The sequence below is a fragment of the Rattus norvegicus genome, chromosome 10 (assembly GCF_021556685.1).
Source record: "Rattus norvegicus strain SHRSP/BbbUtx chromosome 10, alternate assembly SHRSP_T2T, whole genome shotgun sequence".
Taxonomy (NCBI): Eukaryota; Metazoa; Chordata; class Mammalia; order Rodentia; family Muridae; genus Rattus; species Rattus norvegicus.
This window is the reverse complement of record NC_141543.1, coordinates 84,781,557-84,807,760: the sequence shown is the minus strand read 5'-3', so window position 1 is coordinate 84,807,760 and position 26,204 is coordinate 84,781,557. Positions and strand designations below refer to the sequence as shown.

At 43.7% G+C, this 26,204-nt stretch overlaps 2 protein-coding genes across 51 annotated transcripts in view; one reads left to right on the top strand and one right to left on the bottom strand.

Annotated features, from left to right (window-relative positions):
* The first annotated feature begins 2,304 nt into the window (after positions 1–2,304).
* Nme2 (NME/NM23 nucleoside diphosphate kinase 2) lies at positions 2,305–7,717 on the top strand. The gene is given in 5 exon segments (NM_031833.3): positions 2,305–2,385; positions 2,587–2,716; positions 4,889–4,990; positions 5,832–5,944; positions 7,484–7,717. Coding segments are annotated over 4 exon segments (459 nt in total). The 5' UTR covers positions 2,305–2,385; positions 2,587–2,590; the 3' UTR covers positions 7,602–7,717.
* A 2,678-nt stretch (positions 7,718–10,395) lies between these two features.
* The window catches only part of Mbtd1 (mbt domain containing 1), a 56,883-nt gene continuing 41,074 nt past the window's right edge, over positions 10,396–26,204 (bottom strand). For 19 of the 50 annotated variants that reach the window (XM_087574294.1, XM_087574330.1, XM_087574295.1 and 16 more), the window contains 5 exons: positions 25,909–26,056; positions 24,062–24,144; positions 23,549–23,783; positions 22,836–22,913; positions 10,396–13,589 (listed from right to left, as the gene is read on the bottom strand). In XM_087574294.1, coding sequence (XP_087430420.1) covers positions 13,471–13,589; positions 22,836–22,913; positions 23,549–23,783; positions 24,062–24,144; positions 25,909–26,056 — 663 coding nt within the window. In that variant the 3' untranslated portion in view covers positions 10,396–13,470. 50 annotated transcript variants of the gene reach the window in all.

The following is a 26,204-nucleotide window of genomic DNA, read 5'->3' as shown; positions in this document are numbered from 1 at the left end:
TTGCAGCAGCTTGAGGTCAGACTGGTACAGTGCAGCCAGGGCTATGCAGCGAGATCCTCTCGAAAGGCAACCAACCAGCTAGCTGGGCATATGAGAGCCAGTGCTTCAGAGGGAGAATGAGGAAATGGCCCCAGAGTGAGGGCAAATGCCAGTCATTGCCAGGCTGATGCTGTTAGTTGAGGTTTCGGACAATGGTGAGGTATGATGGGCTGTTATCCACCCGAGTAGTTAGGTGACCAGTTGGGCTGGAGCCACAATGGTGATACCCTGAGTTTTGAGGTCAGTAGACCTCATCCCATCTCTGGTCATGAGTGGGAACTTAAAAAAGGAAAGAAAGAAATTCTAGGCCCAAGTGCCCACTGTAAAACCTGTAGCCTGTATGAAGGAACTGGGCACTTGGGCCTAGAATTTCTTTCTTTTTTTAAAATTCCCAAGAAACACTGTGATTTCAAGTGACTCTAACCCTGGTTTCAAGAGGCTATACTCTGCTTTGACAGTTCCCTGTGTCTCTGTATGGACTGGCAAGCTCTCTATGTGTTCTCTATGACACCAATCAAGAATCGAACCGAGATGGGATGAGGTCTATTACCTCAAAACATAGGTCAGAGAGCAGAGAGCTGTTCAGTCTGAGCAGGTCTTTAGCCGGGGCTGATAGAATGGAGCTGGAGGAGGTTTTAGGCATTCTGACCCACCTGGCTAATTCTCAGTGCTTTGGGCAATGCTCTAAACCTCTTTACTGGGATGTTCGGGGCTCAAGCTCTAAGCCAGTCGGGAGCAGCAGCAGCAGCAGCTGGTTCAGAGTGCTCAAGGCACTGTAAGATTTTTTTTGGGGGGTCGGAGAGGGGACTGGACATGGAAATGAAGCAGATGTGGGTACTGGGGGGACCTCTAGGGTGCTGGTGGCTTGCCAAGAAGACAGGAGGTAAAGAATGTTTGCAAGTTGACAGGCTTAGCTCCTGAGAATATACAATCTGGAGTACTGGAGGTTGGACCAAGGCTACACAAGTGGACCTTACCACAGAGCTCAATTTTCAATCCTCCCTACTTTCGTGTAGTCCAGGCTGGTCTTTAATTGTAGTGTAGCCAAGGATGTACCACCATACCCAGTTTATGGTCAAACTCACTCCAGCTCCTCTTTTTGTATATATTTCTTAAAGATTTGTTTTTATCATATGTGTAGGGGTGGTGTGTGTGTGTGTGTGTGTGTGTGTGTGTGTGTGTGTGTGTTTGTGTTGGTGTTGCGTGTGGGTATGGCACATAAGGGCCATAAGGGCTTGTCCTTGCAGATGAGAGACATCAATCAGATCGGCTGGAACTGGAGTTACGGTTGTGAGCCACCTGAAGTGTGTGGGTGGGACTTGAACTCTGGTCTCTGGAAGAGCAGCAAGTGTTCTTAACTGCAAAGCTGGCTCTCCAACACTTCATTTTGTGTATTTTGGGACAGACCAGGCCGACTTTGAACTGTGTAGCAGTGGTTGTCCTTTCCAGATCCTTCTGCCTCCACCACCCAAAGGACAGCATTACAGAGGTGTCATCTCTCACACCTGGCTTTACTTAGTTTGAGATAGTCTCAGGTACTAAATTGACCAGGTTGGCCTTGAATTTCCTCTGAAGCCTGGGCAGGCCGTCAACTTCTACAAAATTTAGACTCTCGCCAGTGGAGTCTCAGGTTGAAGTGTGTAGCCTGACATCTGGTAGTGCTCTGTGGGCAAGAATCCGGTCTCCGGGTGGCAAACGAGAGCCTCTAGAGGCTGGAAAGGTAGGCGAGGGGACAGATAGAAGGGAGCGGCCCTAGTGTCAGAAGGCATGGGTTATCTTAGGAATTTGAAAGTCATTCTGAGACAGGAACAGACGGCCTTCTGAGTAGTGTGGCTGAAGACAGACTTGGCGCCTAGGGAAGTTGTCATTTTGGATGAGGAAGACATAAGAGCTCAAGCTGAGAGGAAGGAACAGAGGGCTGCATTTCAGAGATAGGAAAGATTCGGGGTACCCCAGAGCAGAGAGTCCAGCTGAGCGCGGAAGTCCCAGGGAAAGGTGAATGCAGATGACTTCTGGAATAAAGAATTCAGGACTAGGTCTCTCACGTTGAAGCATGGAGCAGCAAAGAGCTGGCCGACTTGGGTGGGGGAGAAATCACTTCCTGCCTCACAGCCCTCCGTACAAAGCCCTGCAAGGCGAGGGCGTGCACCGCGGGCTTTTGGGCGGGGACAGAGACGACTGGCAAGATCAGGCAGGCTGAGCGTCCCGGGTTGGGCAGCGGGGTCCTCCGGGGTGTGGCGTCTCGCGTCCCGCCCCGCGCCCCTCCTCTCCGCGCGCCGGCTGGTGGTCGTTCTCGTCTCTGCTCTCTTCGCTCTCCGCTGGCACCAGCCGACCCACCAGCTTTCGGTAAGGCTTGGATGCACTCCCCGCCCCAACATCACCCCACCTCAGGCTCCCGCGGTCTCCTTTCTGGGCCTCCCGGGTGGGGCAGAAATATCTGGAAAGCCACGTGTCCTCCGCAGCGGCGGCAGTGGCAGGAACCCACGTGGCTTCCTGGGCCGGCTAGGGTCGTCCGGGCCTCATCGACTACACTTCTTGCTTCTGCAGGACCATGGCCAACCTCGAGCGTACCTTCATTGCCATCAAGCCAGATGGCGTGCAGCGCGGCCTGGTGGGCGAGATCATCAAGCGATTCGAGCAGAAGGGGTTCCGCCTGGTGGCCATGAAGTTCCTTCGGGTAATAACGCCCTTCGCCCCCTACCCCTTCGCCTCTGCTGTTGGGTTGCCGGAGTTTCGTTCTCCCGCCAGTAGTTTGTCCACGTCGTCTTTTGGAGTCCGAGTCAGGCCTCCTGGCTGATTTCACTCCCACGAGAATCCTTTTGACCTCCGCCCCTCACCAGACGTTGGTGGCCCTCTGGCCCTTTCCCCGGCCTGGGAGGACTGACGCCCTTGGGAAGGTTAAGTGGAGGTAACGTGACTGGTGTCCGGTGCCCAGGCCTGGCTTTCCTCCCGCTGTGCCTCTTGGTCCTGCCCAGGCCCTGTCGGTCTTGAAAAGGGCCCCAGTCTCCTTGTGTGTCTTGTGGGCCAACAAGGATTGGAGAGAGCCTGGAACCCACCCTGTACAATTGCAGTTCTTTTGTGCTTTAGCCTAAACTTCAGATCAGCGAGGCAGCATCTCTCCTTGGCATAGGATAGTAACTATTTTCCGAGTTATGTGGCCACCAGCTGTAGTTCACGGGGTCTAGAGTTGGATTCCCAGCCCCTCATAAAGAGCAGGGTGTGGTGACACATGCTCTAATCTCAGCCTGAGGAAGGTGGAGATAAGAGAATCTGGGTCATCCTTGGCTACATCAGGAGTTTAAGGCCAAGCCTGGACTCCATGAGACCTAGTCTTAAAAAAAAAAAAAAAAAGGTTACTTTTAAAGTTTAAATACCTACTGAAATAAAACAAAGGCCATCAGTTTTGTTTTTGGGGCTGGAGAGAAGGCTCTGTGGTGAAATGCACTTTGCTCTTCTAGAGGGTGGCCATGTTCAATTCCCAATATTCATAGGACTGCTCAGAATGGAAACTCCAACCTTAGGGGATCTGTCGCCCTCTTTGGCCTCAGAACACGAGAGATGCACAGGATCCCCAGATACGCATGCCAGGCAAACAGGCAGACACAATTACTGTAAAATCAAACAAGGCCAAGAAAAAGCAGGGTGTAGTGGCATACACCTTCGATCCCAGCGGAGGCAGAGGCAGGTGGATCTCTGAGTTTGAGGCCAGCCTGGTCTACAGAGTGAGTTCCAGGACAGCCAGGGCTGTACAGACTGTCACAAAAACAAAACAGAAAAAGATGTTCTGTTTCTGGGGCTGGAGAGGGGACTCCGCCGTTGAGCACTGACTGCTGAAGTCAGGCGTTTGGTTCCTAGCACTGTACAGTGGCTCACCGACATCTCTAATTTCAGTTCTAGGGGACCTGATGTCTTCTGGCCTCTGGGCCAGGCACAGATGCAGGCAAAAATCACTCATACACGTCTTAAAAGTTCGTTGTCTTGAAACGTTTAAATGATTCAGTTGACCAGGGGGGCCTGAGGTCACTGGCACATTCAGCCAACATTTCGTTTTCCAACTCTTGCCTCAAACCACTTCTATACTGTTAAATCCTTAACATCACTGTGTAAGAGAGTCGTTATTTTGGATTTTCTAGACTGGGTTTCTCTGTAGCCCTGGCTGTCTTGGAATTTGTTCTATAGACCAGGCTAGCCTTGAAATCAGATCCATCTGCTTCTGCCTCCCAAGTGCTGGGCCAAAGGCATGTGCCACCATCCTTAATTTTTAAGACAAGGTCTCTGTCCCAGGCTGGCCTTGAACTTCGGGCTCCCCCTGCCTGTGTCTCCCAAGTGCTGGGAATGTAGGCATGAGCTGTCATGCTCAGCTCATTTCGTAAACGCTGTGTTTATGTGTGAGCGTTGGTCCGACCATCTCGAGATAGTCTCTTGCTCACTGCAGCATACACACTCCAGGGCAGCTGGCCAGTGAGTTTCCAGGGTCTTGTCTGTCTTACGGTTCACCTTTGGTTGGGAAGGTCTGGAGATTCAGGGCTGCACGCTTGTACTCGGTCCTCACAGGCTTCCTGCACGGAGTCCTCCTCCTTTTCAAAACTGGTGCTGGAGACCGAGCCCAAGGCCTTTTGCACGTTAGGCAAGCAATTGACCACTGAGCTATGGTCCCGGCTCATATTGTCTTTATGACCCCTATAGTTTGTTTTTCTGCCACATCAGTGTCAGTTTCATGGTATGGATTCTTGTGAATTTACCGAAATACCAGACCTGGAATTGAGAACCTGCTTTGTTGGCAAGCCCACCCCCGGGGTGGGCTACAGCCTTATCTAAGTCTGTTTGCTAATGGGATCCTGTCTGCCAGGCTTCTGAGGAACACCTGAAGCAGCACTATATTGACCTGAAAGACCGTCCTTTCTTCCCGGGGCTGGTGAAGTACATGAACTCAGGGCCTGTGGTGGCCATGGTGAGTGCTTGTGAAGGACTGAGGTGGGGGTGGGGTGGGATTACTCTTTCTCTTTTGGGACTGGCTTTTGTCTTGTGGCCCAGACTGGCTTGGGACTCCTCTGTTTACCTCTTTAGTATTGGGGTTGTACATCGACTGGAGTTAGCTGTGTTTGGAAGGTGAAAGAAAAGGAAATCAGATTTTAGAACTTTGGGCTGGGAGTTAAGGTTCTTGGCACCCACCCAAGCTGACTCCCACCACTCCTGCTTCAGGAACCTGGCACCTCTGGCCTCTGTAGGCACCAGTACTGCCATGTGCATGTGCGTACACACACAGAGTTAAGAAAAGAGCTTAAGGCTAATCTTGGTAGGGCTAGTCTGCTTTCGTGGGAGCACTGACTGTTTCCCACGAGTACTTTCTGACCATATTTGTTTCCTAGATTTTATGAGATGCCAGAGTTCTCTGGCCTTGCACTACCAGTGCAGTGCCTTCTGGGTGGCTTTGATGTCCCCATGGGAATGATGGCAGACTGCAAGGAGGCACTGAAATTGTCTTAGAGCACTTCCTGTTCCCAGACTGGTCCTTTAGTTTCTCGCTTATATTAACCCTTGCTATCTCTTGCCTTCCCAGGTAGGTCCTTAGGTCCTTGGCACTGATCCTAGATCTGTCCCCAGACTTTGTCCTCTCTTCCTTGTTTTTGTCAAGTAGTCTTCCTGTGTCCTCCTTACGAATTTAAAACATAGGCTCTTGCTCTCAGCAGGGGTCATCTGACCACAATGCCATACACTGCTGTTACCATGGATGAGTAGGAGTGTGTGTTCCTAATGGTTCTGTCTCAGTAATTGTCTTTTGTCCGTTAAAGGTCTGGGAGGGGCTCAATGTGGTGAAAACAGGCCGAGTGATGCTGGGGGAGACCAATCCAGCTGATTCGAAGCCAGGCACCATTCGTGGGGATTTCTGCATTCAAGTTGGCAGGTAAGGTGTCTGTGTGTGTGTGTGTGTGTGTGTGTGTGTGTGTGTGTGTGTGTGTGGATTTCTGCATTCAAGTTGGCAGGTAAGGTGTCTGTGTGTGTGTGTGTGTGTGTGTGTGTGTGTGTGTGTGTGTGTGTGTGTGGGCAATGATCCTTTAACTCTAAGTGGAGTATATGATGCTTTGGACATATCCCAAGGTTTGTAAAACCTGAACTTAATATAAGAATGATTGCTTAAAAACCGCAATTGAGACACTGCCGAGCTGCATGTGAGGGTTCCTGTGTGGGAAACAGGGTTTCAACCTCATCCGATTTGTTACTGTGTGTATGGATAGGACACCTAACCCTCTGATTCCCTTAGCTGTAGTTTCTACTCAAACTTTGTAGAATCAAACGGAATAAAGGCATTGTTCCTAATAAGCACGGATGGTATGCTTTGATTTGTAAATCACTTCTAAGAAAATGAAAGCCAGGCCTGGTGGCCTAAAACTTGATCTCCCAGGCAGAGGGAGGTATATAGTGAGTTCTGGAACAGCCAGAGCTACATAGTAAGACTGACCTGACTGGAAAAACTAAACAATAAAACTTCCTAAAAACTCTTAAGTGTGGGTGTTGTACACCTGAATCCCATTACATTTCCAGGCACCTCTGAATTGGCAGCAGGACTGGCTCCAAACTGGCATTGCCCACTTCTGGTTTTTGCTTTTTTTTGGACCTTTTTGAGCAGTAGCAATCTTGGGTTATAAATACTAAGCTCTTTTTATTTGAGCACCTTTATAACTTTGTCCTTTTTTGGAATTCTTTTTTTTTTCAGAGCTGGGGACTGAACCCAGGGCCTTGCGCTTCCTAGGCAAGTGCTCTACCACTGAGCTAAATCCCCAAACCCCCTTTTTTGGAATTCTTTTTTTTTTTTTTAAAGATCTGTGTTTGTTTCTTTTTAAGATTTATTTATTTATTTTATGTACAGCATTCTGCCTGCATATGTGACTGCAGGCCAGAAGAGGGCACCAGATCTCATTACAGATGGTTGGGAGCCACCATGTGGTTGCTGGGAATTGAACTCATGACCTCTGGAAGAGCAGTCAGTGCTCTTAACCACTGAGCCATCTCTCCAGCCCCTTTTTTGGAATTCTTAAAAGTTTTTTTTTTTCCCTAGTGTTTTTCTTGCATATATGATGTGTGCCCAGTCTGCAGAGGTCAGAAGAGGTTATGAGGTGTTCTGCCACTGAAGTTACACACACGGTTGTGAGCTACCAGGTGGACCCAAACCTGGGTCCTCTGCAAGAGCAACAAGTGCTCCTAACTGCTGAGCAGGCTCTAGACCCATCCTAATGGACTTTAGTTCAATGTTTTATTATTTGCCTTACTGAAGATTGAGCGTAAGGCCTTATGTAGTCCAGGCAAGCATTCTAGGATTGAGTTCTGCGTCAGTCCTACAGTCGGTTTTGGGACACTTGGGGGAATGTAACTATTGTCAGTTGCAAAGGTCTGCAGTGTCTGCCCCATGCTGTCATCAAGTGAACACTCTGGCTTTCTTTCTTAGGAACATCATTCACGGCAGTGATTCAGTGGAGAGTGCCGAGAAAGAGATCGGTCTATGGTTTAAGCCCGAAGAACTGATTGACTATAAGTCTTGTGCCCATGACTGGGTGTATGAGTAGACGCGGAGAAACCAGAGTCCTTTTCAGCACTACTGATGGGGTTCCTGGACACAGCTCTTCATCCCACTGACTGGATGGACCATCTTTTCTAAAACAATAAAGACTTTGGAACTGGGTGTGCAGTGTTAGTGGTTTTGTTTCGAGGCTATAATGGCATTAAATGAAGTAGTTCTATTTATTGTCAAGAGTCGATCTGGATCTCCTCAGAAATGACCTATGGAGGGGAGGTAGCAGGGGAGAGTTCAGAGTGTGGTACTGTTTGCTTAGAGAAATAAACCTCTCTACTAGCATAGCTAATAGAGAAATGTATATTTCTGCAAGATGTGTGTGTGTGAAAACTTAGTGAAGTAGGCCAGATTATGTCTTCGTTGATTCGGAGAAAGTCTAAAGACAGATGTAAAAGGACACTGTTGGAATGAAGGATTAAAGGAGCAGCTGATGTACTCCTGGCCTGAAACTTGTACTCTTGTATCCCTGCAGCCTTGTTCCCTCCCTCAGGTTGCCTGTAGTTGTTCTGCTTGCATGCACGAGTGGGCCTAGTATTTGGTAGTCAGAAGTGGTGCCTGATTACCCAGAAGTGCATTAATGATGTCAGCTGCCATGAGTGCTGGGTACCAAACCTGGGTCTTTTGCAAAAGTAGCAAGCATGCTCAGTCACCGACTGAGGTAGAATATGCGCTAACAACATACTGGTGTGCTGGTCTCAAGCTGGAGACTGGTGGTTGAGAGCAGCCCACTTTGGGTGCTGGGAGCCAAACTTTTGGGTCTTCTGGAAGAACAGTATGTGCTCTTAATGGATAGTCCACCATTCTAGCCTTCTGGGGTGAGATTGTTTTTCTAGGCTCATCACCAGTGTGGGCTACTTAGTAGATTATCCCCGTCCCCCTGTCCCCAACCTTTTGAGACAGGGTTTCTCTGAGTTTAGTTAGTCCTGGCTGTCCTGGAACTTGCTTTGTAGGCTAGGCTATCCTTAAACTCAGAAGAATCCACCTTCCTCTGCCTCCCAAGCATCCCTGGAAAAGAAGCTTGTTTAGCCTCATCACTCACCAGCATGGATTATTTGGTATGCTTTCTTGGAAGGCTAAAAGCAGTCTGTAGTTCCACTTTTAGGGCTAATCTTCTTAGACTGACATAGCTGTGTCAGGTTTGTGTGGACTATTTAGAAATTGACAGAACCTAGGCTTGGTGGCTCACATCTGCAGTCTTGAACTCAGGAGGCTGTGCCAGGAGGGTTTTATGAGACCTACCTGAGACCTTAAAAGCTGATGAAAACTGTCATCCCAGCTAAGAAAATATTTAATGTATATAGGTGCTTTGTCTAAAGTCCAATTGCTTACTAGAGGGTTATCATCCTGGATCCTTTTACATTGTGAGCTGCACGTGGTGCTGGGATCTGAACCCTGGCCCTTAGCTGAACCATCTCTCCTGACCCCAATATTCTACACTGAAACACTGACAATGATGTAACCAACACAGGATCTTGTCATTTGCCTGTCTGTGCACAGTTCCTAAACACTACCAACTCCTTTGATGAAAAAAGTCTTTGTATGCTGAAAGGATGGGGAGGGGAGCCCCTGGACATCCTAAAAGGGGGAAGAGGAACACGAACTAAAGGATGAATTGTCACCAGTGGCCAAAGATGTGACCAATCATATCTAGGTAATATTCTGAGAAAGCCCAAAGGACAGGCTTTGGTGGCCATCCATTTTTCTGCCTATGCTTTACCTCTATCTTCAATCCATTGACCCTTTATAAGGCACACACACACACCCCATCTTGAAGGTGTAGGAGCCATAGGGCAGCTTTCAGAACGGGTTCTCTCCTTTCACCATGTGGGTGGGTCCCGGGGACCAAAGTCAATTGTTAGGTTAGGTGGCAAGTGCCTTTACCTGCTAAGCCATCTCCCTGTGACCCCTCACCCTGACCCCGACCCGCTTTTCTATTTTAAGAGGCAGAGTCTTACTATGCCCATTCTAGAGTCCTTAGGTTTTGTTTGAGGTCTAATGCTACTTTCCAGGTATCTAATTTTGAAGACACCTAGCTGATGTCTACTGAGTTCTGCTTGGTGTGGGGAGAAACTCCACACATCTGGTATTAAGTGTTCAAGTTGCCTCCTGTACCTGAAGCCCTGGGTTGGATGCCCAGCACTTGACACAGTCACCCACTGAGCATGAACCCCAAAGCACAATGTTCTAGACAAAGTGACTTTCTCCACAAATGGCACATACCTTGCTTCTGCTTTGTGTTGTGGTCCTATTCCTGGCTAGCCATAAACACTAGGCTCAAATGCTGCTTCTTCTCATTCACCTGTACCCTCTTGTTCCCGGCCAGTCAGTGCCAAGTCCCTCACATGTGCTCACTCTTGCTTTACTTTCTATTGTCTTTGAGCAGAGTAACTGTCAGCATGGGGAGTTTAGTTGTGCCCCCTTGCAAAAGAATTTCTCCAGATCTAGTGTTGATTATTTATACTCCACCCCCCAGGGGTGAGAAGGGTCCCCTGAGTACCCAGTCCTTTCTACCACCTGTGGCATAACTGCCTTCATTGCATGTGGCCTCTGAGAGAGGCCAGAGTACATAGGATAAGCTTGACTAGTTCAATCCTGATCCCACAGTGAAAGAAAAGTTGTACTTTGAACTACACACAGACACACAAACTCATACAATGACAACCTGAGTTCTACTCCAGGACCTGCCCGTGGAATAAGAAAACGGACATCTGCCAGTCACCTCCACATGTACGCCATGGCATATCCACCCATGTTACCCAGTAAACAAAATAAATGTTGAAAATTGATAAAATAAAGCTTAACTTTAACATTTTATTTTGTGTAAAAAAAGGGCAAATTTAGTGAATTATTTTCATCTTGTACACAAAGTTATAATTTTAATGCTTTTCACATCCATGCTGAAAATTTGCATTTTGGTAAAAATGAAAGGAACATAAATTTCTCTGAATTTTTCACGACATTATATACATTCCATGAGAAAGCTTCAAACACTTCCTCAATGATCACAAGTTACCAGAAAATAAAAGATTAAATTTGTCCAGATATTGTTCTATATATCAAACGAACACAGAAACAATGTAAAAACCTTATGTACTTTACTTTGGCCTCTGTCCTTGAAAGGTTTGCCCAGGGACAGATGCTTTTTTTGTTTGTTTTTGTATAAATGACTGTGGCTTTATTTAAAATATGAAAATCAAAGGAAGATACCCAGTTTAATCACAGTATTTTTAAAATCCCTCCCCAATATTAAAGGATCATTACCAAATATATAGCACCATAATACAAATATTGACGGGCGAGGGTATTCACATCACACAAAATTAATTAATAATAAAAACAAACAAACACTGAAAACCCGTGTTAGTATCCGCAGAATAAGAAGCTGATAACGGCTTAGCTTTCCTCATACACAGCAAGGAAAAAGGTTAAAAAGGTTAGACTACTCAGAGTTCCCAGGCTTCTAACAGGAAAACACAAACAAACCCAAGGTCAGCAGCACATGTTCAACTGTGAAAGAGAACGGGCTACTGAGTTGTAGGACGACAGGAAGTATGGCTACGATGGACGCCTCCTCTGGTTAACGCTCTGTGTTAGCAGCAGGAGTGAGGGTCTTAACGAAGAAGAGGGCTTCGGATTCTGTTTGGACTCTAGCAAGTCCTTACCGATCTATTAGTGAACATAGACACTTTATGAATGTAGGCGGGGAATTCTAAACATGCCAAGCCTGGTTTTGGTGTAGAATTGGAAGCTTGTAAAACCTGGCTACAAATGAGCATTTCACAGAACTAATTACCAGGACTGGCTGGCTTCAATCACATCCTTCCTGGCGTCGAGTGAGTTAGTTCCCTGGAGAGCTCCTACAGCAAGGCATGAGAGCACCCCATACATACTACAGGCTTCTTGCACTGGTGCCTCGGAAGCACAGTCCTGGGCGTAATCCGCTGAGCCTGAGAATAAAGACTGCTATGACCTTTGCTTTGGACCTCGTCTAGGCTTTAAGCTTCTGGGAAGATCCTTCAAAGTCAAAGATTGGGGAAGTGTGAGGATGTCACATTTACAGTAGGTCCCTCTCAGCACTGTTGTTTAAGATAAATATCCAGTAATTTTACAGCTGAATTCACATATATTTGACACAAGAATCAACTTGCATTGATGTGATGATCTGCATTTAGCCCCCAGAGTCAGTATTAAAAAATGGTGACATGCGATTCCATACATTTTTACACTAAAAAGTAACACATTTTACTTCCAGTAGCTACTACAAAACCTTATGTTATTAACCCCTCTTGCATAGAATGAGGTAAACCTGTGCATATTACCAATGCTATTATTCCCAAAAGTAGAGCAATATTTTAGAAAATAAATTGCTGGTTTTTAATGTTCTATGCATTTAAAAGTCAAACAAAAATCTTACCTAAAATGTCTCCTGGGGTTTCCATTACCATTTTTTTCTTTTCTTTTTTTTTTTTTTTTTAAAGCATTCCATAGGCTAACGGGCGAAAGAGGTTAATCATTTTGATTAATTTCTCATTAGCCCTGCCTATTTTCCAGAGGAAATGGGCAGTATTACCACTCTGAAGAGGCCAGACTCAGACCCAGAAGCACTTCTAGAACAGATGCAATGAATTCCTGAGAGTTTAGTTTATGAACCTCACTGGTAAATGCTAGAGCTCTCTGATTCAGTCACAATTCTGTAGGTTAGGAAGCGCAGAGAGCAAACCTGTCACAAATTTACCCTTTTGTCCTACTTCTTAAAGGAAGCCGCATGAACTTTAGAACAGGGAATGTTTAAAATGGTCCAAATCAGTTATTGTTAGAAAAAATTCTGACTATAATTAAAGACAATTCGTTGTGTGTGTGTGCGTGCGTGCGTGTGTGCGTGTATATGGAATTTTAAGACAAATTTTCTTTCAGATCAGTTTCTAACAAATTCAGGACAGTTAAGAGTGGAGCTGGAATGGCTGCCGACATTCCCGTCTGAGTCTTTCGTGAGTTCAGAACGGTGTCTGCTTTAGGGGTGGCTGCTCTCACAAATGGAGGACGTGGCAGAGGTCTGGTAAGAACATCCCTTCAGTGGGATGTTTTCTAGCAAGGAAAACAGAATAAACTTAGGAAAATATTAATTTCCCCCAACCCTTTATGTAGACTGAGATCCTGTGTATTTTGTCAACCATTCCAGTTTAACACTTTAGTGTTAGAAAATTTTAATCATTTTTATGTGAAGGAGAGCATAAAAAAGTATCCAGAGTTCTCCTAGTTTCATATACAACTCCAAATAAATTTTTACCAGAATGAAAAAATTTCTGTACAAACAGTTAAACGGGCTGCAATAAAATGTCAGCGAGCACAATTAATGACCCCTTCCGTGATCTACATGGTGATGAGCCCTCTGTGAGGGGTTCAGTTGCATATTTTCGCAGCAAAGGAAGCTGGAGATGTGACTGGCCTAACTCTAAAATCCAAAAATCTCCCAACAGGTACCAAGAAGGTTCATTTGTAATGACAGTTCATTTGCATTTACAACTATATCCTTCTTAATCATTTCCTTCAATCCTGCTACCTAAACTTTTATCTTACCAAAAAAGTTATAATTTCAGTTCTTGTTAACAATGCACATAAATCCAAACTTGGAAAATATTACAAAATTCTTTCAAAAGCTTCAAATACAACACAAAAATTGTCCGTCTTTATAAATTGAAAAATTGTCCCCCCACCAAAATAGTTTCCCCCCCACCTGAAAAATCTGGAACTGAACTTTTCTGTATTTAGCAAAATGTCCCAGTAGAATGGCCTGCTCTGCGGCGGGCCGACTACAGATCAGTCCTGTAAACAGCCCCTTCCACCCACAGCTGCTGAGTCGCCTATGGCTCCTGTTTGATGTAGACGGTGGCAGAGCCATTGCTCTCTTGGTCAGATGCTCCGTGAAGGAAGCTATACTCCTCTCCATCTAGCAGCTCCTCCTTCAGCTGTGACGCGGTCACTGTGAGACAGACAGAAATGCACGGGCGTTACCACGTCTTCTGGAGTGCACCGGCTGTTCATCTTCACGCTCTATCAACTTTACAGCTAAGACACCGTCATCTCTTCAACACCTATGAAGATGAAACCATGGAAGGCTAGGTGGACCGCAAGGGTAGAGTGCTGGCCTAGCACATGAGGTGATGGACCCCAGCACTGTAAGACACACGACAATGGTAACAGAGTCCTGAAAAAGATTAACTTTTTTGGTGCGTATGGTTCTAGGGTCTTGCATATGTTAGGCACATACTCTACCACTGGCTACACCCCTCAATCCTAATTTCAATTTTTAAAGTATACTGTTCATTGAGGCATGCTTAGAAATGGAACAAAGCTGCATATTGCACAGTGGATGATCTCCAATGAAATGTTCAAGAAACAGTGTTCACTAACGTAATTAGAATTTTTCTTGGGATTAAATATTCACTTTTGTGTCAATGTCTATAGAAATGAACTTATTTCTTGTATATTTTGAGGTATAATACTCAACATGACAGAGTCTGCCTATTTAGCCCAATATGGTCTTGAATTTGTGATTTTCCTACTCCTATATCCAGAGGGCTGGGATCATAGCGTGTGTATACAGCTCCTCCACAGTGTATATGTATCTGCATAAAGTGTAGTTTAGTACTTTCTGTGGTTTGAGGCATCCAAGGTAGGGCTTTGAAACATACATTTGGATGAATGTTTTGGGATATATATTTGCATGAAGGAGGACTGCATGTGAAATATAAAACTAACTGTACTCCGAAATTCTGAAATAATTACTTATTTCCCTCTTTTTCTCTGCCCCTTACCCCTTGTACTAAAATTGGGGCCTAGGCCTGGGCATACTAGGCAAGTGTTCTCCCCCATGAGCTTTCAGCTCTCACTCCCAGTACCACGTTTAAAGTCTAAGTCAGGGTTCTTTGCTAGGCTCCCCAAACTGGCAAATTTTTGATCTTCCCATTTAGCCTCACAAGTGTTAGGATTATAGCGTGTGAAGCCATCATGGCCATCATCATCATCATCATCATTATTTTAATGGTGTTGGGGACTGAATTTAGTTTTGAATATATAGCACTCCACTGCTGGGTTACACTTCCAGCCTCTGAACACTGATTTTTAGTTATGAAGGTTTCTTTAAAAATTAATGACTCCTCTCCCAGTCCAAGCCTGTTAGCTCACTCATGCCTATAGTCCCAGCATTCTAGAGGCTGAAGTAAGAGGATCTTGAGTTTGAGGCCAGCATAGACTGTATTCTACATAACAAGATTAACAAATATGCAGCAAACCCAGCCATAGGATATCTTTTTTAAATTTTTAACAACTTTTTGTATTTTTGAGACAGGGTATCACTGGAACTTGTTCTTTAGATAGACTACGCTGACCTTGACCTCACTAAGATCTGACTCCTGAATATTCAGCTAGCACTTCTGATACCTTACTTACAAATTTTAATGAATAATCTTTTGAGAGATGGCAATTCATCTTACTTTGGTTCCTCTTGAGAATAACTCAATAGCCCAGAGACAGAAAAGTGAATACACTATATATAGTAGCAGCAGAAGAAACAACATACTGTTGAAAGGCAGAGCACATGCAACTGTATAATTCTTCCTTTGCTTAACAAACAGTGCAAATATGCATATAGCTATCATTTAGATCTAACCAACACGCAGTGAGTATTAGGGACATTTTAGCAAGGATAAACATGGAAACAAAACCCACATTTCATTAAAGGTGCAGTACCCACAATAAAAGGTTGAACATTATCTTGTTCTGTGATGATTAGATGGCTGAATGGAGGTACCATGCTTCAAGATAAAAGATGTTTCACTCAAACGCATGTGTTTTATGTAAGAAAGATAACCCAAGGTTCTAAAGCACATCCTAAAGCTGTATCCATGTGTACTCAAAACAAGTATCTTGAGAAGAGTCATGTTAAAGTATGGAAATGATATACTTACAAATCACTCCAGATAAAGGTGAAGCATTCACTCAGGTATGGAATGTTTTAATGTAAACTTTCAGTTTTCATAGAAGCTAAAATAAAGCCCATCTGCTATCATCCCTCTTTTCTATCCTTTATTCTCAAATGATGGATGGATGCAATAGATCAAGTGGCTCAATGTCTACACCAATATACTTTCTAAGCGTTGCTTTTAAAATGAATCACATAAGTGACACTAATCATGAAAATTTCACAAGAGAAGCAAAAGGAAGTAATATCTTTGCAGGTATAAAATCAACAATAATAAATTTACCCAACAACCAGTCTTAACAGTGGCTCTCAGGCATGAAGGCAACAGTGTAGTTCCCGCAGCGTTTCTCTAAGCAGATCATACCACAGCCCACAAGAACCACCCCAGAGCTCAGAAGACATGACAGGCACTAGAGGAATGAGGAAGTCAGAAGCCATGAGGTTTCCCACCTAGCATCTAACAAGTCTAGTTCAGTTTTACATGAAACAGAACCTCTAACAAAAATTCAAAAGGTAAGGATATTCATATTTAATCAGGCAAAATACTATTTCATAAACAGTATGTATGAAAAGAGAAAACTAAAGGATGACCTGGAATGCTCTTGGTCCTTAGAGGGTGATACATTAAAAGAGTAGCTAACACTGTTGGCTTCGTTGAGACAGTCTCTCTTAGGAGGAAGCTTGAATTCCTAATCTTCCTGCTGGGGTGTAGAGGTCTCACCACCATGCCTGACCACAGCAGATGAAATCTGGGATCTGTAATCCTACTCTGCCTTTCATAGAAAATGAAACATGGAAGTTCTCCTTGATGTACAGCTATCAGAATGATCGTCGGCAGCAGGGTTGGAAAGCTCAGGACGACCGCACACATTACCAGAGCTCTGAGAAGTATGAAGCACATCTTAAATGAAAGTGCCAAAAAAAAAAAAAAAAAAAAAAAGGGTTGACAATATCAGCACAAACACCCCGGTAAACAGAACAGGGAACAACAAAGTCCTAAATTCCACTTAAGTTTGTAAACTACAAAGCCACTGAGGAAATGCTGATCAGCTAGAGCAAATCACTGGAAAAGCAATCCTTAAGCCATGGTAGGATACATGCTAATCAAACAGGCACTCTGGATTTGAAGCTACAAGAACAGGACTCTCATCTAAAATAAGCTTTGTTCTTAGCAATTACCACGGAGAAAACTTTGAGCAGTCTTCCTTCACTTGGACACACTCACCTAGCCAACTAAACACCAAGAAATGCCACTTAATCACCATGCATACTGAAACATGGAATTATGGAAATAAATTTCAATCTAATTCAATACCATGATATAAGTAATGTATTTTCAAATCTGTGATGAAGTTCAGCTTAGTTTATGGTAAATGTTGCTACTAAAATAAAAATTACTTAACTCGCACACGTTTTCCATGAATGACCCACTATGGAATGTAATGAACAAAGTCTTACGTTTAGGTCTGATGATCACCTGAGTTCTTCAGCATCTCGCTCCCTCAAGTCAAGTCCATGACATCTACAATGTAGTATGTGCAACCACTCTAACCAAAGCATGAAATATTGGAAGCTGGCTCATAATTCCAAAAGCTAAAGACTATAAAATGATGGCTTTCGCAGACGCTCCATAACAACCAGTTCTTTCCTGATGACTCACCCATCTTAGTGAAATGGTGCCAAGAACCAGTGAAAATGGATATTTTTAGTTTAGAAAAAAAAAGAAAAAGAATAAAAAGGGTTTGGATGAGTGGGCACCTGTCCCGCCAGCCCATGCTTTGTCTCCCGCCACCCTGCCCAGCACCTGACCCTCTATAGTACCTGTGGTGCTGCTGTGACTAGTTACCTGTGTTGAGGCTGGGCCTGAACTCTCGGCTAGTGCTGGGAGGTGGGAAGGCCTCCAGGGCTGTCTGTGCTGGCAGGGTTCGATATGGAGGAGGAGTCAACTCTTCGTCCCCAGAGAAGCTCCTCCGCACCCCGCCTGTCATGGGCAGGCTCGACAAACTGACAGGCTTCTTCCCAACTGGCATCTTCCTCTCTAAACATCAAGTCAGACTGAAGTAAGCTTTGACTTAAGTGTGTGGTAAGAAAGTGCATTGTATTCTAGGGAGGCTAGGTTGTATAGGAGACTGCAAAGAACTGACTGTGCAAGGCTTAACTTTTGCAAATGTGTGTGTGGGCGTGCACCCGTGCAAGCACAGCATATGAGCATGCTGGGCGCAGGTGGAGGGGAGGCTGCTCTAGTCTCTCAGGCCTGATAATCTTGGTCTTGACCCTCAAGTTTAAAATGAATGAGGCAAAATAAACTAGAGAGTAATTCGGGTAGAGAGTTGCTGGATTGATGTCCTTTGAGAAAACTTAGCTTAAATATTGGGGGGGAAAACTTTTTATTTTTATTTTTGTAGTAGTGGCAGGGACCAGCAGGCTCTCCTGCACACTAGGCAAGAGCGACAGTGATTGGCACACTGATCCCGAGAGAGTATTTCTGAACATGACTTTAAGGCAGCATTTCCCTGGCTATAGAAACCTAACTATGGCCCTATAGCGTCAGTGTTCTAACAGGCGGCACAGGTTCACGGTCTTACGGTGAACTCCCAAGCTGTTGTCAGCAGTGTACTCAGACAGCATTTGTAATTCTGACCCAGAAATGCACTTCTAAAACTCAGACTTTGTATTGTTTACAAAGTTCTTCAGCTCACATATCAGAATAGGGTCTCAGGAAGCCCAGGCTGATTAATTTTTAAAAGACTAATTTATATATATATGAATGAATACACTGTAGCTGTCTTCAGCCACACCAGAAGAGGGCATCAGATCCCATTACAGATGGTTGTGAGCCACCATGTGGTTGCTGGGAATTGAACTCAGGACCTCTGGAAGAGCAGTCGGGGCTCTTAACTGCTGAGCCGTCTCTCCAGCCCCTTGCCCAGGCTGGTTTTAATCTCACTACTTAGACAAGGTTGGACTCATCTCCCTAGTGCTGGAATCACACATGTGTGCCACTACACTCAGCTTTCTTAATGTGTTTTCAAGACGAGGCCTCACAGAGATTAGGCTGCTGCTGTCAAACTCACTAGGTAGCTGAGAATGATCTTGAGGCTCAGATTTTCCTGTGCCTACCTCCTATGTGCTAGAATTAAAAGTGCTAAATTATACCACTTTGTATAGTTTTATAAGCAAACATACTCTAGAACTTATAAAATGCTTTTTACCAAACTAAAATATGCCTGGAACTTTGTAACACTAAACCACCAAGCATAGTGCAAAAGTAAGTGTGCAAAGTAAAATATATTCTTATCTCTTTATAGATGTGTACTTTGTTTTCCTCCTAACCCAATAACCAGATAAACGTCAGATAATCAGAATGAAATATGTAGATCTAAGCCAACAATATTCTCATATAAGGAATCTGAAAGCTAAGTGGGTCCACACTCAGCTCGCAATTGCCAGGCCAATGTCATGTGCTGTGATTACTTGACTTAACACATTTACGAGTAAAATACCAGGCAAAACCACCAAGTCCTATATATAAGTAGTAGCTCCTCAAAGTGGTGAGATCTGAAACTGCTCCAGAATTCCCATGGTTTGAGAGACGCTCCTGGTCAAACAGTACTCTTATTTTCCAAGTGCGAGTTAACAACTCTCCTAGACAGCACAACTATGGCACAACTGGCTCACTGCTCACCATGCTCGATAGCACAGCCAATCACCATCCATCCGGGGGATAAGGACTACCTTAGCCACGTTAGTACAGAAGAAACAGCAGAGCTAGAACACAACAATCTACTGGCAAACTTAAAGACAAACACCAGGGTTTGAAACTCATCTGATGTGGAAAAAGCCTGCTGTAATGGAGAACTTAAGATTTTACTTTTCATTTATGTGTGTGCCTGTGTGTCAATATGCATGTAGGTGGCTTCAGAGGAAGAGGCTGTCGGACCTACTGGAGGTGGAGTTACAGGCAGTCATGAGCCACCCCATGTGGGTGTTGGGTTCCAACTTGTGTCCTCTTCCAGAGCAGCTAATACTCTCTCTCCCAGACAACTTAGTTTTTTTCCTTTTAAATCCCAAGTTCTTTCAGGTTTTAGTAACGGGTTTTGTGGGAAGGATTTGTGTCTTTGTCTGTGTATATGTTTTATGAAGATGTACGTGTATGTGTGGCCAGAGGTCCATTTCAGGAGTCATATACTTCTGGAACTTGCTAATTAGGCTAGGCTGGTTAGCTGGAGAGCCATGGGATCCTATTTCTGCCTTCTAGCGCTGAGATCATGAGAATATATCACATTGGTTTTTTTTTTTTTTTTTTTTTTTTTTTTAATTTAGGTTCTGGGAACCAATTTCAAGACTGTGACAAGTACTTTACTGAGGCTTTCCAGCACGACTCTGCAGCCCGCCCCCCTCCCCGCCCCCAGGGCTTTCCCTCTGTAATTTAGGCTGGCCTAGAATTCACTGTGCAGTTCAGGCCGGCCTTGAATTTGCAGTAATCTTTCTGTTCCCCAAAGACTGGAATTAAAAGCCTGATCCATCACATTTTGCCTTGTGGGAAAGATTTTCAATAAATGTTTAACAGGAAAAAACCAAGTCCTAAGCAGGAGGAAGCGGACAGTCCCTCAATAGTGCAGAACTACCTACCGCTGGTTACATTTCTGCTCAATTCCAACATTCAAAGATCACTTTCCTAAAATGTTGGCAATAAAATCATACTCACTTGGTGACACATTTATTATCTTTACTTGGTCCACTTACTGTAAACATCTATATTTTGCTTCAGAAAACTATCCCAGAGTTTGCCGTCTACTACATAGTATATGCCGTAACATGTCTCTTTCCTGAATCGAAGAAAATTTTCAATTCCAAAACAAAAACATATCTGGTCCCAGAAATTCTTAGTAAGAACTCATGGATTATGTTTTTCTTTTCTTTATTTTTCTTTTGTAGATTTATTTATTATATGTAAGTACATTGTAGCTGTCTTCAGACGTACCAGAAAAGGGCATCAGATCTTATTGTAATAAGATGGTTGTGAGCCACCCTGTGGTTGCTGGGAGTTGAACTCAGGACCTCTGGAAGAGCAGTCAGTGCTCTTAACCTCTGAGCCATCTCTCCAGCCCTATGTTTTCTTTTCCATATCAAGTGATTTTAAGGTGCTAGAGACGATGGCACAGTATTAAGATAAAATGTCAAAGTTAAGGTACATGCTTTATCTACAGCAGAGTTTCTATCTGCTAATCCAGGCATCTGGCAATGTTAACTAGCAGTGAAATTGGGTAACTATTATTATTACTTCATCAATTCATCTACTCATCCCCACATTCCTAGACCAGGAACAAACCCTGCAAGTGCTACAATGGAGGAGGCAAGCGAATTGTACACATAATGCTCATTAATCAGTCTAAAATTAAAACACGAAGATTCTCTGTGTACACATGTGCACCTGAGTGTATGTGCAGGTGACCCCTGAGCCAATAAAGGAACTTGGATCCCCTGGAAGCAGAGTTACAGGTCATCTGCACATTACCTGAGGTGGGTCTGGGGTCTGAGCCTAGTTATCTGCTAGGGCAGCAAAAGCCCCTAATGGCTGAGACATCTCTCTAGCCCCCTGCACTGCACCCCTCCTTCTGCTTTTGAACACAGCCTTATATCCCAGGTTGGCCTGAAACTTGTGGCCATCCTTCTGCCTTAAGCTTCCCAAGGTCTAGGATTACAAGTGAGCTACTATGACCGGCCTAGTAAAAAAGACTCTTCATAAACTACTAGGAGAGACTATATATTACACACACACACATACACACACATGCATATATGTGTGCCCATATTAATATCAATATTATGTTAATAGGCAGACAAACCCTACACACTTATGCGTGTGAAACCCCTCACTCTCCTTCCCAACCTTAAGGTTCTCATGTAGCCCAGGTGAGCCTTGAACTTGCTTTGGAATTGAGAATAACATTGAATTCCTAATCTTTCTCCTCTGCTTGTTGAACGCTGGGATTACAGCCATGTTGTCTCCATGCTTGGCTAAAACCACTGTTTGACTTCAATGTCTTAGATACTTATGAAACCTTACTCAAGCTCTTGTCCAACACAAAGTAAGACAGTTTAAGTAAGCCTGTTAAATTCTCTTTACAGAAAGTTGAGTAGACACACCTGCCTTAGTTAATTTAGGGACATGAAATTCACATGTGAATTCTCCGGAATCGTGTTTGAATCCGCAGACCACACTCTGATTGTGAATGGTCTAGCAGTACTCCCCAAGCACGTGTAGGTGAACAACTGTATTATCAAGCTCCTGATGGGCAAAGTAATCCTGGGTCTGTGGGAGGTTTTGCCCACAGAGGAAAGTGCTATGCATGCCTATGCAGGTCACCATGAGTTGAAGCTGATAGGCTTAAAAAAAAAGATCTATATCTATATCTATATCTCTCTCTATATATATATATCTGCCTGCACGAATGCCTGCATGTCAGAGGCTATCAGACCCCATTTTAGACGGTTGTAAGCTACCATGTGGTTGCTGGGTCCTGAACTCAGGACCTCTGGAAAAGCAAGACAGTGCTATTAACTGCTGAGCCACCTCTCCAGCCACAGATCTTTTTCTCACTCTGCTGTGTCTGCTGTGATATACCGTTGTATGTGGGAATGTGTTCATTTGGAGACTTATCATTCTTCACTTTACTGGGTTTATTTTTGAGACAGGTTTATTCTCTGTGTAGTTCTGGCTGTTCTGTAATTTGCTCTGTAGACCAGGCTGGTTTCTATAATCTGAATGTTGGGACCAAAGGAGTGTGCCACCACATTAAGCCTCCACTTTTTCATTTTACCTGAGCTATCTCATCAGCAGTCCTTCTTAATAAACGTGAATTTCTCAGGATTATCATTCCAGATAAGAGTTGATATGATAGCTACTGTAAGCAAACACTGCTTTTTTTTGCTTCATTAAATAAAGTTTTAAAAAAGGAATTAACTTTAAGTAGGTTTATAATTATTTCAAGAATCACTATAAGGCTCTATTCTTTAGCTGTGTGCTTGAAACACAGCTAAAGAATACCTGATTGTTTCTCCTGTTAATTAAAACTGTTTCTTACATCAAGAAGGTTTGCCTTTTATGTCATACTGCACCTTTAAGCATAATACATAATGAACAAACATCAGCTCTCACAGGGATGTAATTTTCTGTGCAAGAGTACTGTGACCTTAATTGCTTAACAGTTAGACAATGTATGCAGACGCATGGTGACCCACTTTTCTTATGTCCTTTGTACTGCTGGGACTTAGCCTTTTTCTTCTGTTTTGAAGAAGCTGACTGGCTTTCTCTTGATGCTGAAAAATAAAAGGGAAAATTGGTAACAGAGAATGGCTAGACAATTCTTTACGAAGATCGTCATCCCTTAAGAATGCTTTTAAAGGGTGTATTTGGTCTTACAAAACCATGAATGAGCCTTGTCTGGTGGAGGCAGAGCATGCTTTTAATCCCAGCACTCCCAAGGCAGAGACAGGCGGATCTCTGAGTTTGTGATCAGCCTGGTCTACAGAATGAGCTCCAGGACAGCCAGGGCTACACAGAGAAACCCTGACTCAAAAAACCAAAACCTAAAAAAAAAAACAAAAACAAAAACAAAAAACCAAAAAACCCTCATGTACCTCACTATTTACGCAACAGCACTTATGAACAATGCATTTCCAGCCTACAGTATGCAGTTCAACCACAGTGTAGTTTAATTTGGTGACTTGTGGTTTTCTCAATTTACTGCTATGTAACTGATATGGAGTTCACACTGCCGTGGCACACACAGTCTAATTCTGTGATAGTATTGGGTCTTAGTATTTTACCTGGCAACTCATCAGACATTGATATATTCTTGTGCTGTGAGCTTACGAGGTGATTTATAAGGGACAGCCCTCTGGGGGATTAGTTGGTTTTTAGAAAAGAACATGTTCTCTGTACAGTAACTTACACTGTGATGCTGGAGGCTGTAGTTGATATCCAGTTAACTGGCACCACCCTACAGGATAGAGGTCAGGGGACTCACAGTCTACCCACTGGTCATATTCTTCTTCCCATCCATCAAAATGTATCCTCAAGAGACGATGAATAATTCGTGTAACTGTGGCCACACATATTAAACGTGGTTCCATGAGATCTACAGCTTCTAATTTCATTCCCACGCGGAATCCGTGATTTGGAACATCCTAACACAGAGAAATCCAGTATCAGTGCGATGCTCAGAAGGACACAAACCAGACATCTGAAGTAATTTCCCAAAGCTCACAACAGTTCCGCAGCTGTGCCACCATACGGCACAAGCACCCTCCTTTACACTTAAAAAAGAAAGAAAGACTTGCTTCTCTAAAGAAAACACTTAGTTTCCTTTGTTGATTTTCATTAGGAAATTCTAATATAAGCCGAAGAAGTTCAACCCAAGAGTAACTGCACTCGTACGTCACGGCCAGGCCCCACTCAACCTTACCTTATTAAACAGTTTTACTGGCGCTGCAATGGAGCCGGTTTCCCTGAGGTAGTCAAACCATTTAAAAGGAAGTTTTGTGTAACCTAAAAAATACAACCGGTTTAGGTAACAGTACATTTAAAATTAGCATAACCTTAAAATGTCAGTAACTCAGTACATGAAATTTCAGATTTTAGGTGGTAATGGTAATTTCTTCTCATTCTATTTTTTTTTTTTAAAAATATATTATTTTTGAGATTGGGGTCTCAAATAGCTCAGGCCAGTCTCAAACACGCTATGCAGTAGAAGGTAAACGGCTTCTCCCAAGTCCTTTTGTCTCCACCTCCAAGTATGGGATTGAGGATGTCCTACGTTACTTGGTGGTGTTCAGAGCTTCCGGTACCATATTACAAAGAAGCCCCTGTGCAGACACACGTATATGTCTCCTTATCTTAATGCAAAAGCGACTCTTGTTTACTCCAAGGACAGACTTCAGCGCGCGCGTGTGCGTGCGTGTGTGAGACTGGGGATCTATCGATGGCCTCATGCTAGGCAAGCGCCCCTACCACCGAGAGCTACGACTTCTTGCAGCACTAGGTTTAGAACAGTCTAACACTTAATACTCTTTCTTTGTTCAGGAAACTAAAGTAGCTGAATTATACTTTCAACAAATCTTTGCTTTAACCCCATCTTAGAGAAAAACCCAAGGTAAAGGCACTGAAATTAAAGGTCACTGGTCAATCCATGAGAGTTGCAAGGACAAAGAATGGTTAGCTGGGTGTAGTTGTCACACCTTTAATGGAACACTCTGGAGGCAGAGGCAGGAAGATAGCTATGGTTTATATAGTAAGTTCCAGACCAGCTAAAAATATAGAGATCATGTCTTAACAAAACATTTTAAAAGGTATATATGATAGTCTAAAAAGAGAGAGCCTTTTTTCCCTTGAAGGCTAAGTATCCACTAAGTGGATACTTAGAATACTATTAAACACTTAATACTTAAAGTTTAAAAATGTTTCTGTGGGAGCTAGAGGGCTCAGTAGGTAAGATCAGTGGCTGCTCTTCCAGAAGATCAGGGCTCATTTCCCAGCTCCTCAGCTATTAACAGTCTATAACTACAGTTCCAAGTGATCTGAGGCCCTCTTCTTGGCTCCTCAGGCACCAGGCACACCAGTGGTACAGACATATGCACAGGCAAAACACCCATACTTAAAAAAAAAAATAAATAAAAAGCTTATGTGTACAGGAATGTACTGAGATCACTATATTAGAGGGTCTGTAAATATTGACCCTGTGACACAAACAGATTCAGGATAGACTTCCAATGTAACTTATTAAAATAAACTAGAATACAAAGGTTGTGGATTTTAAATTGTTTTTATTTTATGTGCATTGTGTTTTGCCTGTATTTGTTTTTGTGTGATAATGTCAGATCCTGGAGTTACTGACATATGTGAGCTGCCATGTGGGTGCTGGGATCTGAACCCAGGTCCTCTGGAAGAACAGTCAGTGCTCTTAACCCCTGAGCTATCTCTCTAGCTCCCAAAGATTGTATTTTTACTTTACTTGATGTATTAACATTGAGACAGGTTCTTGTTCTATAGTCCTGGCTGGCATGTACTCACTATATAGAACAGGCAGGTTTCCAACTTATGGGTGATCCTCCTGCCTTTGCTCCCAAGTGCTGGATTTCAGGCATGTACTACTAGGCTTGGCTTCAGAATATCTCATAGCTCTTATATGTTTTAGTCTATCTATACATATTCACACATCATGTGTAAATATTTACATACAACAATTAAGATTAGGGCTGTGTTAAATGTAAGCAGACAACATACAAAGCAAGGCTAACAACTGAGTGTTTGTACCTCTGGGTGGAGTCAGTTCTATCATGTTAATTTCACAGAAACCCACAGGGAAAATAGAAGGAGAGGTTGCATGATAACAGAACCAGTCTGATCCGTCTGCTGCTTCTGAGCCATCGATCCCAATCATCAGGAATCCATCAGCCAGCACCTTTGAAATCAAGAGAATCCCACGTACTTGAACATGTATACCACTATTACAAAAAAGTGATATTTTAAACAACATTCTAAAAGGAAAATCTATTACATAAAGATGTTTTACAAGTAAAAAACAGTAATACAATGATGAGAAACCGATT